The following is an 18,091-nucleotide window of genomic DNA, read 5'->3' on the forward strand; positions in this document are numbered from 1 at the left end:
TCCACTGGCTGCCTCGCCAGGTCTGTACAAAGACACGAGTGTCAGTTGTCAGAAGCACCACCTGTGGCCCTATCCATCTGGAACGAACCCAGCCTTTTCAGGTAGCACCCTTGCCCTGACCTAGTCTCCTGGCTGTGGGAGGATGATCTTCTCTCCCTCTGGCTCTCTCTCTGATCAGCAAGGTGAAGCTGTTATTTCGACCGGTCCTTCAACACTTTAAGCTGTTTACAGAGGCCCCTTACATACTGGGCCATGCTGTCTCTAAAAACTAGAGGTTGACTGCACTCCGTAATCACCTCATAAGGGAGTCGGGTTGCTTGCCCTGTCGGTAATTTGTGGAGGCTAAGAGCCATCGGGTAGTTTGGGGTTAATCGCAATCTCATCAGGATTCCTGGCAATGCATCAACCCATGTCTTTCCTGTCACTGTTGGAGGTTTAGCTAAGGCAGCTTGGATAGTTTAGTCCATCCTTTCTACCGTTCCGAAACTCTGAGGGTGAGAGAGTACATGGAATCGTTGTCGAATGCCTAAAAGCTTGCACATATTCTTCATCACTTTTCCTGTGAAACGTGGTCACTGATCAGTGTCCACCTGGGCTGGGGTTCCCCACCCTGAGGAGGATTTCCTCAGGTAAAATCCAGCAGGAAAGCCTCTACCCATCAGGTGAAGTGATCCACGCTTTCCCCCCTGATTTTTGGCAGGGCCCCATCCAGTCCATTTGGATGTTTTCCTAGCCCCCCACCCTTGGTTTGCCAGCTGCACCTTTGAATTCCTCCAGGGTTACATTAGACACAACTGATACATGTCCAGCAAAGCTTCTCCATGCCCCTGCCCACCCCTGGTCACCACCAAGACTGCTGGAGGGTTGGGACCAGATCGTGCCTTCCCTAACACATTGGCCTGTGATATAACTTTAGCAGTATCTGCCTAATACATGCTGGGGCTACAACTATTCCTTCCCCATGCCCCTGGTCCCTCTTTTGCCCCTCCTCTTCTCCATTTCTCCTTTTCCTTCTCAGCCTCCACATCCCCATATAGTTTTACGAGATAGGCTGCAGTAGATTTTCCTTCTACGCCGGCAACTTCTGTTGATTTGCATTCTTCTTCAGCTCTTTTTGCCCAGGGGTCTGCCTGCTCATTCGCTGTCTGCTCTTTACTTTCCCCTCTCCGGGGAGCCTTTCTTTAATCACTGCCACCTCTTCAGGCAACTTCACTGCTTTGAGCAGTACTTGTATTGGGTGCCCGCGCTGAATACCCGCGCCTATTGAGGTTACAAAAGCCCTCTGTGCCCATGTCATAGAAGCATAGAAAACCTACAGCACAATACAGGCCCTTCAACCCACAAAGCTGTGCCAAACATGTACTTACTTTAGAAGTTACCTCAGGTTACCCATAACCCTCTATTTTTCTAAGCTCCATGTACCTACTCAGGAGTCTCTTTAAAGACCCTATCATATCTGCCTCCACCATCATCGCTGACAGCCCATTCCACACACTCACCACTCTCTGCATAAAAAAACTTACCCCTGACATTTCCTCTGTATCTACTTCCAATCACCTTAAAACTGTGCCCTCTCGTGCTGGCCATTTCAGCCCTTGGAAAAAGCCTCTGACTATCCACATGATCAATGCCTCTCATCATCTTATACACCTCTATCAAGTCACCTCTCATCCTCCGTCACTCCAAGGAGAGAAGTCCGAGTTCACTCAACCATAATATCATAATGCTTCATCACAAAAGTGAACCTGCTGCCTGTGTAAGTGTTCACTCTCCTCTCTCTGCTGTAGTGTAGTGCTTCTGTTTTATTTATCATTAATATCTGTTATGTTGACATAACTCCAAAGTACTCCCTAACAAATGGGATCCAGGGTCAGTGACCATGTCTGCGAATGGGGATCTGGAGTCTGTGATTGGGAATGCTGACCCAGTGTCTGAAATCTAGAATGTGTGATTGGGAATTTGGGATCCAGTAAATGAGTTTGGGAATGTGTGATCTGGGAGTGTGTGATCAGGAATGTGAGCTCCTTGTGTTTTGGATAGCTAGGAGCCATTGAGAATGGGGTTGTGGAATGACACTTGACACTGACGTATGTAATTGTTCTACTTCCAGCTTGCCCGAAGGTCCACATTGGAGAAAATAACCTGGCAGGTGAGGGACATCGCCTGACACGTCATCATTCACTGGAGGTCTCCAGCTGATGGTGTACTCATATACTGAGAAAGATTGTTGCAAGTTTCCCTTTGATTTCTCTTTGATGTTCTGCTGAAATTGTTTATTGTCTCCCTATTATTTAGAAATGATTGCATCACAAAGCTCCATGGCGACATATAAAGCAATAATTTGTTCAAGGATATATAGACTCACAGTTATAAAACTAATCAAAAATTATTTTCCTAAGCTTTTCCCTTGTCCATTCCTCCCAATTATTCTTCCAAGTTGCACAGATCTCTGAAGGTGACGGAAATGTTACACCTGCCCATTTACTTCCTCCCTCACCTTCATTCAGAGTCCCAAGCAGTCCTTCTAGTTGAGGCAAGTCTTGGATGGTAAGAGGCACCACCTCTTAATGATGTCCTTGAAGGTGTGCCCGTGATGGAACTGGCTGAGTCTGCAGGCCATTGCAGCTTTTTTTGATCCTGTGCGTTGGAACCTCCCATCGCAATCAGTCTGAGTGCTTCCTGGCATGCATCTATGAATGGGGAGTACCTGAAGAAAAGGTCTTCAGCATGGTTGAGATGTAATGAGGGAAAAAAGGATTCTTTGCTTCTTTTTCCTCCCTTAAGAAGATAAATACATTTTAAAAAACATTTTTGATTAAGAGATGGGAGAAACTGGGATGATTCTGCAGAAACTGAGCAAGTTAAGGAAAGCAATCACAAAGAAGAGAAAATCTGCACTGGAAATCCAAGCAACACACACAAAATGCTGGAGGAACTCAGCAGGCCAGACAGCATCTATGGAAATACATACAGTCGATGTTTCGGTGTCCCACTGAAGGGTCTCGACCCAAAATGTCGACTGTACTTTCTTCCATAGATGCTGCCTGGCCTGCTGAGTTCCTTCAGCATTTTGTGTGTGTGTTGCTAAGCAAAGAAAAGGTTTAATTTCATTGGAAAAAAGGGAAGAGCAATTAGCAAGAGGTTTATTAGCAGACACACATGGAAAAACGAGAGGGGAAGATACAAATTATTTCAAAATGTAGTTGGTTGTTATAATGTGGAAAGAGTGAATGGCAACTTGTTAATCTATTGATCCTCTGTGGTTTCAACAGATTGCTCCAGCTGTCATTAGATGTGAAGAGTGAGAGTCCCCTTGCACAGAATAAATGGACGTATGATGTAGGGCGTGACTGGATAGTCAGCATTTGTTATCAGTGTGAAAGGCCCATCAGAAGAGTTTTGTGACACTCCCCTTGGCGATGGAATTGGTTGAGAAGTGCCAAGTAATTACGTGGCCAGTTAGGTCCCAGTGGAGTCAGAGCTGATGTTGAAGAAAGAGAACTGGGTAGAGGAAATATTTGCAAAGCTCCAGTGAAGTTGAGTTTGACACGTTATCTAAAGCTTTGACAAACTTCTATAGATGCACAATGGAGAGTGTCCTGACTGTTGCATCATGGGAACACCAATGCCTTTGACCAGAAAAGTCTAAAAAAAGTAATGGATGCAGCCACCCATCACAGGTGTAAAGCCCTCCGTACCATCGAGCAGACCTATAAAGAGTGCTGTTGCTGGAAAGCAGCATCTGTCATCTAGGACCCCCACCATCCAGGCCATGCTCTCTTCTCACTTCTTGCCTTATGAAGGAGGTACAAAAGCCTAGAGTCGCACACCACCAGGTTCAGGAATAGTTATTACCCCTCAACCATCAGGCTCTCGAACCAGAGAGGATAAATTCACTCTTCCAACACTGAACTGATTCCACACACTATGGACTGACTTTCAAGGACACAACTCAGGTCCTCAATATAATTTATTCATTTGTTTGTTTGCTTTTCTGTTTTGTATGTGCAGAATTTGTTGTCTTTTGCACATTGGTTGTTTGTCCACCTTTACATTGATTCTATTGTGTTTCTTTGTATCTCTGTTAATGCCTGTAGGAAAATGAATCTCAGAGTAGTACAGTCGTCTCTCAGTATTTGCGGGAGATTGGTTCTAGGAATCCCCACGGATTGCAAAATCCACGGATGCTCAAGTCCCTTATATAAAATGGCGTAGTATTTGCTTATAACCTACGCACAAACTCCTGTATACTTTAAATCATCTCTAGATTATTTATAATACCTAATACAATGTAAATGCCATGTAAATAGTTGTTATACTGTATTGTTTAGGGAATAATGACAAGAAAAAAAAGTCTGTACATGTTCAGTACAGACGCAACCATCGTAGCTCTTTCGGGAACGCTGATGCCGCCTCGGCATCAGCCAATGCTGATTCTTCTGTGATCTTTAAGTTCTTGAGGCTAAACTCCTTCCTCTCGCTCACAACACGTAGCAAACAAATGAGGCGCAAGGCGAGCGATGCTCAAACAACGAGTGAGAGAGACTGAGGATCTGTGAAATGCCGGGAGGCTACAGCAGGGTATGCCTACACATCACTTCATTCGCGTGGATTCAGCATAGTGCTCGGCACGTGGCAAATTCAAGTTTTGCTTTTTGGAACTTCCTGGAATTTTTTTTTGAATATTTCGATCCACGGTTGGTTGAATCCGCGGATGCGGAGGGCCGACTGTATATGTTGACAGATACGTACTTTGATAATATATTTCCTTTGAACTTTTTTAAAGAGGCAACACAAGTTTGTGTTAGATAAATGGGTCTTACTGAAGCTCACAACAGTTCCATTTATCTAACCCCCTTGACTGCACTTCCCTTATACTGGTGCTGTCATTGAGAGATGTGGAACTCGTAGCCATAATTACCACTGTTTCTGAGGAGAACAGTGGAGAGGAGAGAACAATTTCCAATTTCCCTGGGGATCAATAAAGTATGTCAGTCTGTCTGTCTGTCAACTCTCGGCATCCTCATGAACTACTAGAGAAAGAGGTGCAAGTAACAATTCAACTCTCCATTATTGAAGACCCCAGGTTAGGAACCCCTTTGTCTAGTGGATGGTGAGAACACATAATTATTTAATAAGAAAGTTTATTAACATTCAAGACAGAAATTTTGTGCCAAAGTTACTAGTCGAATTGTTTGGAGTATTTTCCCAATTTCATATCATGATGAGAAAATTTTCCTTGCAGGATTTCGAATGATGGAGATGTTTGGGTTGGTGGAGAAGGAGTATGCCTCTGTAGAAGGTGTGTCACTGGAGTCCGGCTCATTCAACAGCTTCCCCTGTTTCAGGCTTCACAGAAATGCCCTTGTTTCACAACCCACAAGGTAGGTGTCAAAACCAAAGATTGCGAATATTTCTCCGTGTAATCGGCATGTCGATTGATCAGAAGCCTTTCAAATGTCTTCTCTGCTTAGTATCTTTGTAACACCTTGCAGCATGTTCAGGGTGTTAATTGTAGCAACGAGAGCAGCCAGTATGCACACAGCAAGATCCCATCCTTATATAATGCGAGGTTGGCAAGGTAATCAGTTTTAATACAGGTCCTCATGGGTTATGAATGGCTGACTTAAGTACAGTCTGCACATAGGAATGTGTGTTTGGGATACTGGCGGGTTGGGTTTGCCAGGACTGTCTGCACCCTCTGCCTTTTTCCTATTTCAAAAATAAACTTTATTCATAATGAAAAAAAACAGTACAAAAATATTGCATTCATAGTCTTTACATTCAGTACTGTTAACTTTTTAGAAACCATAACACCATTGCTATTTAACGTGGCCCGGTGGAACGATACACCATTTCAATGTTTGAGAGGCTCACCCTCCAAGACTCGACCCTGCCATGTGCAGTCAGGGGCCTAGAGTATGGTCCTTCCCCACAGAGCCTTTATACTGGCTGCACCAAACCTCAGTGCGTTTCTCAGTACCTCCTCCTGCAGCCAGTCAGCGGTAGTCCCTTAACGGGCAGCTAACTCTGCTGAAAGATCGAAGGGTGTCCTTTACCCGAGTTGATGTCTTTCCAGCAGCACTTGACAACTGCCTCGGCGTGGGTCCCTCGGAACAGCTCATGGATCAGAGAGTCCTCTGTAATGACGCTTGGTAATGCCGTGTATTAATGCAGCTTGTTTTACAAGCATCAGAAGGTGATCAGGCTGGGATACTCTAGAAATAAAAAAAACAAAACACTGCGAGATCATTTAGTAGAGATGGGACATAACAGACAGTAGATGCAGTCCAGATGAAGGGTCTCGACCCGACCTGTTGACTGCCCTTTTCCCTCCACAGATGCTGCCCGACCTGTTGAGTTTCTCCAACAGTGTGTTTGCTGTGTTTAATAGAGGTCTTTGGAGACGGTTGAATGAGACAGATAAATGAACGTTATTTCTGCTTACAGGGTTGATGGTCATTAACCAGTGAGGTAGGGAATTCAGGAGAAGCATTTCCATCAGTGTCCCATCCCAGTGGAGAGTGACTAGGATGAACAGTGATGTGCGAACGGACTACAGGAGAAAGGAACATGTTACGGGAGGGGGGGTGGATGCAGGTGTGGGTGAGACAACCCATGTGTGCTGTGCATTGAATGTGTTGGTTGCCTCTGGATTTCACTAACCTGGATCACTGAGCTTTAACTGCAGTCCATCTTTCCCAGGAACATTCATCCGGACGGGCTGCCGTCGGATTACACCATCTCCTTCCTGTTTCGCCTGCTGCCCGACACGCCACAGGAGCCTTTTGCCCTCTGGGAGATCTTGAACAAGCAGCGCGAGCCCCTGGTTGGAGTCATCTTGGACAGTAAGAGCCTCCAAACTTCTCTGTTTGATTGTTCAGAGCAGGGTGTGGTTTCAGCTGGCCCCCATCCTTCCTCCTCAGAGCCGACCCCAAGCAAGAACTGGATAGGAACAAAGCTGTTTGATATAAGAAATCACATTGATGTACAATTTTTCCCATACCTATAGCCACCGAAGATTCTTAGAAGTGTAACCTCATCACATAAGAAAAATGGTGGCTTAAGTGGTACACAGCAAGATCCCGCAAATGGCACTAGGAAATAACCTGAAAGATTGATATTGTTAATGTTGGTTGAGGGGTGAATTTTGCCCAGATCTTCAGGAAAAAAGCTTCCAGAATACAGAGACAAGTCCTTGATTTAAAGGCCCATCTAAAGGATCATGTGTTTGAGACTGTGGCTGTTCCTCTCCAGACTGGGTGTTCAAATGCCTGGGGTAGGACTTGAACTCACAACCTTATGATTCAGAGGGGCAAATGCTGCCCACTGAGCCACCGTGTATTGAGTCATGCATTAGCCCTTCAAGCAGGGGCTGTGTGAGAGTGGATCCGGTCCCTTCCGACTGCTTGAAGCACTGCATGGCCCGCAGACAGATGTAACTTACTCTTCCTGAGCTTGAGGCAAATAATCACACCCAGCTTCCACTCAGCCGACTGTCTCCCTAAGCACTCAGCTACGATTAAACGCAGCAGAACAGGTGGAAGTAATAGCATTATAAAATATAAATGGCTCTCAAGGGGGGCAGGAATGCAAAAAGGAGGAATTGTTGCTTTTGTTTAATAGATCTTCGGAGTCAATGCATTTAATCTTGTTTAGTGGATGGGGCTCTGGAGACGAAAGTGCCTCGTCTTATTCCTATATTCAAACTTCGATTTTGAAATACAGAATCAGAATCACCAGCATATGTTGTGAAGTTTATTGTAATGCGGCAGCAGTACATTGCAATACATAATCATAAAAACTATAAATTATAATGAGAACTGTATGTGTCAGAATAAATTAAAGAAGTAGAACAAAAAGAGAGGGAAAAAGGATAAATACTGAGCTAATCTTCATGGATTTATTGTCCATTCAGAAATCTGATGGTGGAGGGGAAGAAACTTTTCCTGAAACACTGATTTGTGTCCTCAGGCTCCTATACGTCCTCCTTGATAGCAATGAGAAGAAGCATGTCATGGCTGGGGGGGGTTCCTTAATGACGGATGCCACCTTTTTGAGGCATCTCCTTTGGAAGGTGTCCTGGGAAGGCTAGTGCCCCTGATGGAGCTGGCTGAGTTTACAGCTTTCTGCAGCTTTTTTCAACTCTGTGCAGTGGCCCCTCCAAAACAGGCAGTGATGAAACCAGTTAGAATGCTCTCCATGGTACATTTGTAGAAGTTTGCGACAGTCTTGAGTGACATACCAATTCTCCTCAAGCTCATAATGAAATATAGCCACTGCTGTGTCTTCTTTGTAATTACATCGATATGTTAGGCCCCAGATAGATCTCCTCTACACCCTCTCTTATGCTTTCCCATCTTTCCTATAGTGAGGAGACCAGAACTGAACACAATACTCCAAATGTGGCCTGACCGGAGTTGTAAAGAGTTGCAACATTACCTTATGGTTCTTCCACCCAGGAGCTTGAAACTTCTGACCCTTTCTACTTCTGATCCGTTGATGAGGACTGGAGTGTGTTCCCTTGACTTACCACCCCTGAAATCCACAGTCATTTCCTTGGTCTTACTGATGTTCACTGCAAGGTTGTTGCTATGACACCACTCAACCAGCTCACTCCTATATGCTCTTCGTCACTGTCTGAAATTCTGCCAACAATAGCTGTGTGAATTTCTAGATGGCATTGGAGCTGTGCCTAGCCAGACAGTTGTGGGTGTAGAGTAGAGCAGAGCAGTAGGCTAAGCATACATCCTTGATGTTGTTTGTCAAACAAACATTGATTGTCAGTGAGGAAGAGATGTTATTTCTGATCTGCACAGACTGTGGTCTCCTGGTGAGGAAGTCAAGTATCCCATTACAGGGGGAGGTACAGAGGCCTGGGTTTTGGAACTTTTTGGTTAGAACTGAGTGTGTGATTGTGTTGAATGCTGAGCTGTAGTCAATAAATGGTAGCCCGACATAATATTACTAGTGTCGTATGCAATTCCTAAGTGCAACTTTATCACCAGACAAACAAAGTTTTTGGCTTAACTTCTCACATTAAAGAGTGCATTTCCGATAGTATGGCTGTCCCCTTGTACTGTATTGAGAGTGATCTCGCCGATATCGGTACGCATATTTGGTTTTTTTGCATCACATGTACAAGTTCATAGGGTGGATAAGAAGGCATATGGTGTGCTGACCTTCAGTAGTGGGGGATTGAGTTTGAAGAACCATAAAGTAATGTTGCAGCTCTTTACAACTCCGGTCAGACCACATTTGGAGTATTGTGTTCAGTTCTGGTCGTCTCACTGTAGGTAAGATGTGAAAGCATAAGAGAGGGTGTAGAGGAGATGTACCAGGATGCTGCCTGGATTAGAGAACATGTCATATAAGGAAAGGTTGCATAAGATGGGGCTTTTCTCCTTGGAGTGATGAAGAAGGAGAGGCAACTTGATAGAAGAGTGTAAGACTATGAGAGGCAAAGATAGAGTGGACATGGATGCCAGAAAGATAGAGGGTTATGAGTTGTGTAGGAGGGAAGGGTCAGATTAATGGTGGAGTAGGTCAACACAACATCGTGGGCCAATGTACCAAGCTACGGAAAAAGCTTTTTGCTTTGTGTGACATCCAAAATATGCATAAATACATCTAGGTAGTAAAAAGGAAAACAGTTCTGAAGAAGGGTCTCAGCCTTGTTTGGCTTGCTGCGTTCTGTGTGTAATACAGAACATCGTATTGCAGCGACATAGAAAGTACATTACAGGTAGACAAATTAAATGCAAGGGCCACGACGAGGTAGACTGAGAGATCAAGAGTTCATCTTTAGCATATGAGAGGTCGGCCCTGAATTTGATAGCAGCGGGATTTAAGCTGTGCTGTCATTGAACCAACACTGACATCTGTCACCTGGTCCCGGTGATGCTTTATCAGCCTCACCAAACCTCTTTTAGTTCTTTTTTTTAATTGATTTTTTAATGCATTTCTACAACACTACAACAAAAAAAAACCCAAGACCAAAATAAGAGATTAATACAGTGCAAGATAAACATACAATGATAATATGGTTCAAAATAATGATAAAAAAGCACCCAAACTAAAGTCGTGTAAAGTTAGTACCCAAGAAAAAAAACTCCAGACCAACCACAGCAAAATGTAGGAAATATAAATCAGAACATTCAAACCCCCAAAACTGTACATGAAAATAAGAACAAAAGATAATAATGCCTACTACCAAGAAAAAAAAGCTGAAAGTAAGGGACTGGAAAAAAAACAGTCTAAGGAAAAGTTATGAAAATATTCAAGAAAAGGTCCCCACACCTTGTGAAACTTTATGTCCGAATTAAGAAGTGAGTAGTGAATTTTTTCAAGGTCTAAACAGGACATAACATCATTAAGCCATTGAGCATGCATGGGTGGGGCAACATCTCTCCATCTAAGAATTAAACATCTAGCCAGAAGAGAAGCAAAAGATAATGTTTGACGTTTAGTCGGACTCAAATGTATATCTGTCTCAGCCAAGGAACCAAAAAGAGCAATCAGAGAGTTAGGTTCTAAGTGGCAATTCAGAATATGGGATAGGGTTTACAGAAGCTCTCTAGACGTGTCAGAAACTCTGACTAAGTTGTAAAATTGAAAAGGGATCCAGTGCGTTAAGTTGTAAACTTTTCTATACGTTTATTTTGACCATCTAAGTTGCCTGCTAATTGTTACATGGGGAAAAAAACAAGTGTTTCCTCAATTTTAATCTCTTACTTGCTATGTTTAGATGGCAGGAAAGCTCTCACTTACTTTAACTACGATTATAAGGATGAGTTCCAGACCGTCACCTTTGATGATCCAGAGGTGAAGAAGATTTTCTATGGCAGTTTTCATAAGGTCAGTTCTACCACTAGCTAACAGACTACCATTATGTGTAAGTTTACTCAACTTGTTCTGCTTGAATATTATGGAACTTGTTGGTGTACATTCCTGAGGTGCGGAAATTAAAGGTACAACAAGCAATTCAAAAGGAGAAAGATACGCCGGCCTTTATTTCAAAGGGCGCTGGAGTAGAGGGAAGACATCTTTGTACTTCTGCTGTCTCCAGATTAGAATGGATAGCACAGTGTCCCAACAGATGCAGGTGCCGTCTCGGTCTCGGCTGTTGGGTGCTGCCTGTGCGGAGTTTGCACGCTCTCCTTGTGAATGCATGGGTTTCCTTGGGGTGCTCCAGTTTCCTCCCGTATCCCAGGGTTGTGCAGTATTGACTGCTGTCTGATGCCTGTGGTGTAAGGGAGTGGTGGGATCTAGGGGAGCTGATGGGAATGTGGGGAGAATACAGTAAGGTTAGTTTGGATGTGATTAGTGTAAATGAGTGGCTGATGGTCAGTATAGACTCAGTGGGCTGAATGGCTTATATCCTTGCACAATTTGTTTTCCTATATAAAGGAGGATGTACTTGTCTTGGAGGCAGTAGGGACCGATTCCTACTGGAAGGGAATTTCTAGAAGAGAAACGATTGGTGTGGTTCTGGAGCATGGAAGTGGTGATCTCACTGCATTGTGAAAGGACATAGAACATAACAGTACTGTTTATGTATTGGTTAAGGAACAGACCCTTTGGTCCTCAAAGTCTGTGCCAATCATGATGCCAAGTTAAACTTGCATGCCTATCTAAATGCCTCTTGAGCTCCAGTATTGTGTTTGGTTCCACCACCATCTCTGGCAGGACAATCCAGACAGCTACTGCTCTCTGTATAAAACAAACTTGTTCTACACATCTCCTCTCACCTTAAATCTATGCCCTTTTGTATTTAGCATTTCTTCTATGGGGAAAAAGGACTGCCTATCCTATCTCTACCTCTTAATAATTTTATAAACTTCCACCAGGCCTCCACTCAGTTTTTGGTGCTCCAGAGAAAATAATCCAAGTTTGTCTAACCTCTCCTCATAGCTCATGCTTTCTAATCCAAGCATCATACTGATAAACCTCTCTGTGTCCCTCTCCGAGGCCTCTACATCAGGGGTTCCCAACCTTTTTTATGTCATGAACCCTGACCTTTAACAGGGTCTGTGGACCCCAGGATGGGAACCCCTGCCTCTAATGGGCCAACTAGATTGGACACAATTCTTCAAATGCAGGTTAAGCGAAGTTTTATATAACTGCAACATTATATATCCTGCCCTTTGCACTCAATGAAAGCAAACATGCCATATGCCTCTTTCCGTCATTTCTTACCACCACTTCTGACTTGGACCTGAAGATTCCTCTGTACATCAATACGCCTAAGGGTCCTGCCATTTACTATAAACTTTGCTGACTGTTTGTCTGAGTTAAACATCATCTGCCATTTCTGCACCTAAATTGCAACTGATCTCTATCCTACTGTATCCTTTCCCTCTGAGAATCTTGAGAGGTTGGGTACTGTGAGGTTGTTTCCCAAAGCTGGAAAGTCTAGAACTTGAAGCACAGGATTGGGATGTGGGTCAGGTCATTTAGGGAGGTTTTGAATCTTTGGAATTCTCCTCCCAGAGTATATTCTTGGACTGGGGTTGACTGATCTTCCAGATACCAGGAGAACTGGGGAAAGGAAAGCAATCTGAACTATCTTGGTGATGCAAGTATGAGAGATCGAATGATGGGTTCCTGTTTGTATTTTATATGCTCACAGGTATGTTTGGACTTTGCACCCCAGTTATAGAAGGTGCAAAGAAGACAGAATGGGCCATTGGGAAAGGATGGGGCTGGGGCTGGGGCTCTTTTCTCAAATAACCTGCATTCTTTGCTAACAGGTGCACGTGGTGATCACCAAAACCCATGCAAAGCTGGTGGTTGACTGCAAGCAAGTAGGGGAGAAGGCGGTCAACGCAGCAGGAAACATCAGCACCAATGGGGTGGAAGTCCTGGGACGGATGGTGCGCTCCAGGAGCCCGAGGGACAATTCTGCATCAGTGAGTGATGCAGTTCATCGCCTGGAAACTGCATGTCATTTTATCATCAGTCTGGGGAGAGGTGTTGATGTGGGGTTGGGAGAATGTCAAGGGATGAGGTCATATTGGGGTAGTGTTGCTTGTAAAATATGTACTAACAAATATTATAATTGAATCAGCCAGCAGCTGGAATTGCCAAGAACTGAGAGATTTGAACTTACTAAGGGAAGTACTACTTCACTTCATGCAGCTATAGGGATTTTAGTCAAGAAGGAAGGAAAGAGATTTTTACTTCTGTAGCTAAAGCAACTTACTGCTAAATGGGCACTTCTGAAGCCATAGTTGTACTGGGTAATGTACAGCATGGCCAACTCCCATGATCCAGTGGTGACCAGCGATTTGTTGTAATGATATTATTCGAGGGATTACTATTGGAGAGCTTTTCAGAACAGTGTCTTGCCACCATTCACTGAACAGAGAGAACCAGCAGGGACCTAGGAATTGTTCCATTCTTCCTATTTTGACATTAAAGTGGCATCATTGGTCATCCTGACAGTTGCATAATGACTGGGAATGGCAGGTTCAGGGCTCATGGAGTGACGTTGGTAGGTTTCCCTGTGGACTAGTAGGCCTGTTGCAAGGCTTTGAAATTGTAATGACAAACTCTGTGCTGGGCATTTGAACAGCACTGTACAATGAGAAGCGGGGTCAGTTGAATCTGGCTATTGAGAGCTGCTGGTGGTGTTGCATATGGGACACCTTAATGTACGACTAGCTCAGCTCCAGTTCATGTTGTGATGGAAAGGAACTGGAAATGCATGGATAATGATGTGATTGGGAGGGCCAATGAATAATGTCATTGGGTGGTACGTGGAGAGTGACATCACTGAGCATGACACGAACAATGATGTCATTGTCTGACACACTCGCATGTTTCCTGTCTGGGAATGTGTTGCCCAAGTTTTCAGTTTGCTGGAGTTTCATATGGAGATGATATTCTTTACAGATGCAGTAAAGATTTTATTCAGTGCTATAATATCTGATTTTCAGGGATGTGACAATATCTGAGGAAGATCTAACATTTGCTATCATCAAACTTTTGTTTATGCCTGGTTTCATTGTAGATAATGTTCAAACATTGTTTAACGTTAAGTTCAGTTGAATGAGATATTATTTTTGCATACATACAAGCGCACCTTTTTCCTATAAAGAAGAGATGGCTCTGTGTTTTATTGGAATGCAATCTGGACCATTAAGCCATCATGATTTCCCCTGTGTCCCATCTCCTAGTCTTTAACAGCTCTTTACAATTACAACATCATCTGTAACCATCAATTCCAGCCCAATTACTTTTGGTCTTTCCACTGATCTTATACATTGTAGACTGTAAGTCTTGGCTCATGGTGTAGCACTCTCGTCTAACAAGGTCTCTCCCAACCAAGAGAGTGCTACACTATGAGGGATATGATTTTTCAGAAGATATTAAAATGAAGTCTGGACTGTATTCTCAGGTAGATATTGTGCTGGTGACTAATACTTACTTCGCAACTACCATAGATGATCTCATCACTGATCCTATCGTTATGTTTACGACAGATTCTTTTTCCCTGTTCACTTTAATACAATGTTTGCAACACTTAAAAGGTCTTTCATTAATTGTAGCACATCTTGAAATACTCTCTACTAAGTTGCCTCTTTGTGATTCTGTTATTTATAATTTATTTGAATATATGTGACTGATTTTCTATGTCAGTGCCATTAATTGGCTTTACATTAATCTCAGTTAACCATTACATCTATATTTTAGAAGTTCACAAGGTAGTTCCAAATTTAACTTGTTAGAAAAGGTTTTTGCATTCCACTGTCAATAATTGCTTTAGTAAGGTGACAGAGGCTGATGGATAGTGGGCCATAAACTTCCCCGTGTTTTAGAGAAAATGCTGTGTCTGTTCATTGTTGCAGATGTAGTCCTTGACCAGCCTCTCAAAGCATTTGTTTATTGTTATTCAAAGAACCATTGAATGTAGTTTTGACTTTCTCTTCACTGCTTTGTTAGTGGAGAAACTGATGTGATCACACCGCCTGTGCTGTTAACATCACTGATAGAGTTGGTGTAAAGAGGATTTTTCTGATTTTCATGTCTTTTGACTGAGTGAGGGATATTGAAAGCCTTAATGGCAGATTGCATTGCTCTATGGCAGTGGGCCCCTGAGATCTTGGTGATAGTAGCTGAGGGTCCCACTTTCCCTTCTGAGTCAGTGGGTTCAGCTGCAGGGTGTCTGGCCAAGGTATTGCAGAACTGACCGAGCTCCGCATGGCCAGGGCTGTCGGCTGAGGTGTTACACTTAGGATCTGTTTGCTCTCTCATCTGGATGGGAAAGTTTTCTTTGGTACTTACTGAAGATGAGCAGGGAAGCTGGGTTTCCATGTAAAGACTTATTCCTCAAACAGCATCATATCATCAATTACCTGAACATTATCCATTTCATACCTGTATATTTGTGTAGTCCAAGTCTTTGTAGGGGGCACTGTCCGAGAACAGCTCCTCCAAAAGTTATGAGCAGCCAAGGTGACACACACAAAATGCTGGAGGAACTCAGCAGGTCAGGCAGCGTCTATGGGAAAGAGTACAGTCGATGTTTCAGGCTGAGACCCTTTATGGGGATTGGCCTGAAATGACGACTGTTTCCATAGATGCTGCCTGGCCTGCTGAGTTCCTCCAGCACTGTGTGTGTGTGTGTGTGTGTGCGTGTGCGTGTGCGTGCGCGCGTGCGACTTCCAGCAGACTCGTTTGTGTTTTGAACACCCATACATTACAATTGTGCATTTGAGAGACTGCTGGGATGGACTTGCTGGCTTCAGTAGGACTGCATGAACCTTCCTCCAGGTGGCTGTATTTCCGACTTGTGACTGTCCAGGTTAGGAACTGTTTACTGGAACAGAACCCTGTCCTAACCCGTGGAGCACCTGTGAATGCTATCCATGAAGCACTGGAACTTTTTTTCTCCATTATGTTACCCTCTCAGTTGATGCGGATGTTACTGGTGAGCTGGACGTTTACTACTTATCCCCAATTGCTCCTTAAGATGGTGGAGGTGAGCTGTCCCTTGAACCCTTCCAGCCCACATGAAATTGGGGAGAAGGTCCAAGGATTCAGATTTAGTGACGGTGAAGGCACGCTGACACATAGTCAGGTTAGGATGGTGTGTGATTTGTAGAGATGGTGGCGTTCCCATGTTCCTGCTTCCTAGTCCTTATTTCTGACGGTGTTGACAGTGTTGGAAAGGCCTGGGACATACCCGGAGCCCCTGTGTGCCAGTGGTGTAGGGAGGGAGTGTTTCAGGTAGTGAATGGGTGCTGGGAGCTGGGTGGTTCTGATTGTATTGAGCATTGAAGCTGCATTTATCTTGACACAGTGAGAGGTATTCCATCACACGCCTGTCTTATGCCTTCTAGATAGTTCAAAGGCTTTGGCAGTTCAGCAGTTGAATCGCTTACCAGAGGATGCCCAACCTCTGATCTGCTCTTGTGGCCACGGTATTCATGTGGCTGGTCCAACTGAACAGTGGTCCTAGGTGGGGGCATTAAATGAGGCAAACACCACTGAATGTTAGTGGGAGGTGGTTCATTCCTGCTTGTTTTGAAATGTGGTCGAGAGGTCAACATTTAAAGGGTTGATGTGGGCAGAGTAATTTCCAGCAAGTCAGAGTTGTATTGCTGATTTAAACTGTTTGGTGCCTCACAAGGATTTCCTTTCATTATTTCATTTAAATTTCAGTTCCAGTTGCAAGGCTTTGATATTTCATGTTCCACGTCCTATGCAAACAAGGACAAGTGCTGCGAACTTCCCTCTCTGGTGAGTGATGATTAAACTAACAGTGATTTCTGCATGTACGGTCTGATATTTTTCTAAGCAGAGAGATGGTTCTGAGAATGTACAAATTATCAGGTGCACAAGTGCAATGAGAAACTTGCAGCAGCATCACAGATATAGTATTTACATAATGAACATAAACATGATGAAAATAAATTACGCAGAAATTATACTAATTAATTCAAGAGAGAACACAATTAGAATTTTTAAAAAGGTCCTTTGTAGTGCAAAGTGGTCAAATTGATTAGAGTGGTGCTGTACTGAGGTAGTGATTAGGGTTGTGCCAGTTGGTTCAAGAGTGTAATGGTCCAATGTTCTTGAACCTGGTGCTATGAGACTTCAGGCTTCTGTCAGTTTACACAGGGCTAGCTAATTCTGGAACTGTTATGATTATTTTTGCCGGCAATCTCAGTCAATGGTAATTTGTTTGGAAGTGACCCTACAGTCCGGTTGACAATATGAGGGAATGTCACAATGTACTTTGGCCTTGGTTATTTGATGACAATTTAAAGAGAGCATATGAATCAGATGACAGGAACAGGATGTAGTTGGGGTGGGAGAGGTTCACACAACTGGTGTATGAGATGCCTAACTTGTCTACCCATTAAACAACACTGGACATTGGGTGATTACAGCCTTTCCTATGCATCGGATCCCTTGAGGATGCATTGTATATGCTTGAAGTAAGTTTTGGAATTCCCTTGAGTTAAATAATTGAAAGTATTAACATTAAGCAAAAATCTATAGAGTTGTAGCAGATATGGAAATAAATAAAACCAGGAAATACTAGAAATCCACAGAAATACCAGATCAGGCAGAATCTGCAGAGAGGAAAAAACATGTTAACATTGGATCTGCCTGATTGTTCTCTTCAAGCCTTCAGGGTCTTCTCATTCAATACCTAATCTCTTAAAATGTTTTATGTGGGCTTCTGATTGCATTTGGGTTTAATGCTGTAAATTCATAATATAAAAGCCAAGCTTGTGTTAGGATTGTAAAGGCTTCAATTTGTCAATTTACAATGGCTTTCTGCCCACTGGTTTCAGTCATTAAGGAGGAGAGCGGTGTCGGGGCTAAGCAGCCTCCAAGGGCTTTCATGAAGCAGGTGTGTGGGCTGCAGCTGTGGATTTCTCTCCACTCCCCTGATTTTCCTCGCACTGTCTAAGTAGATTGATCCATGCTGTGGCTCTGGAGTTTGCAGAATGCATCAGGACCACCGGCATTGGGAACAGCATTCCCAATTCATTAAAGCACCCACGTGTTCATGAACCCTCACTCAAAGGGATGAATTCGCAATACTGTTATGGTCTTAAACGTGAATGAGAAT

The 18,091-nt window shown here is 43.6% G+C and overlaps 1 protein-coding gene across 4 annotated transcripts in view; it reads left to right on the forward strand.

Moving 5' to 3' along the window:
• Positions 1–18,091, forward strand: part of col14a1a (collagen, type XIV, alpha 1a) — a 219,484-nt gene that overhangs the window by 156,975 nt on the left and 44,418 nt on the right. For all 4 annotated transcript variants that reach the window (XM_073050216.1, XM_073050223.1, XM_073050227.1 and 1 more), the window contains exons 30-35: positions 2,111–2,149; positions 5,246–5,384; positions 6,706–6,848; positions 10,748–10,857; positions 12,753–12,911; positions 16,669–16,746. In XM_073050216.1, the coding sequence (XP_072906317.1) occupies positions 2,111–2,149; positions 5,246–5,384; positions 6,706–6,848; positions 10,748–10,857; positions 12,753–12,911; positions 16,669–16,746 (668 nt within the window). The remainder of the gene's footprint in view (positions 1–2,110; positions 2,150–5,245; positions 5,385–6,705; positions 6,849–10,747; positions 10,858–12,752; positions 12,912–16,668; positions 16,747–18,091) is intronic.

Source organism: Hemitrygon akajei, chromosome 1 (genome assembly GCF_048418815.1).
Source record: "Hemitrygon akajei chromosome 1, sHemAka1.3, whole genome shotgun sequence".
In the NCBI taxonomy this organism is placed as follows: Eukaryota; Metazoa; Chordata; class Chondrichthyes; order Myliobatiformes; family Dasyatidae; genus Hemitrygon; species Hemitrygon akajei.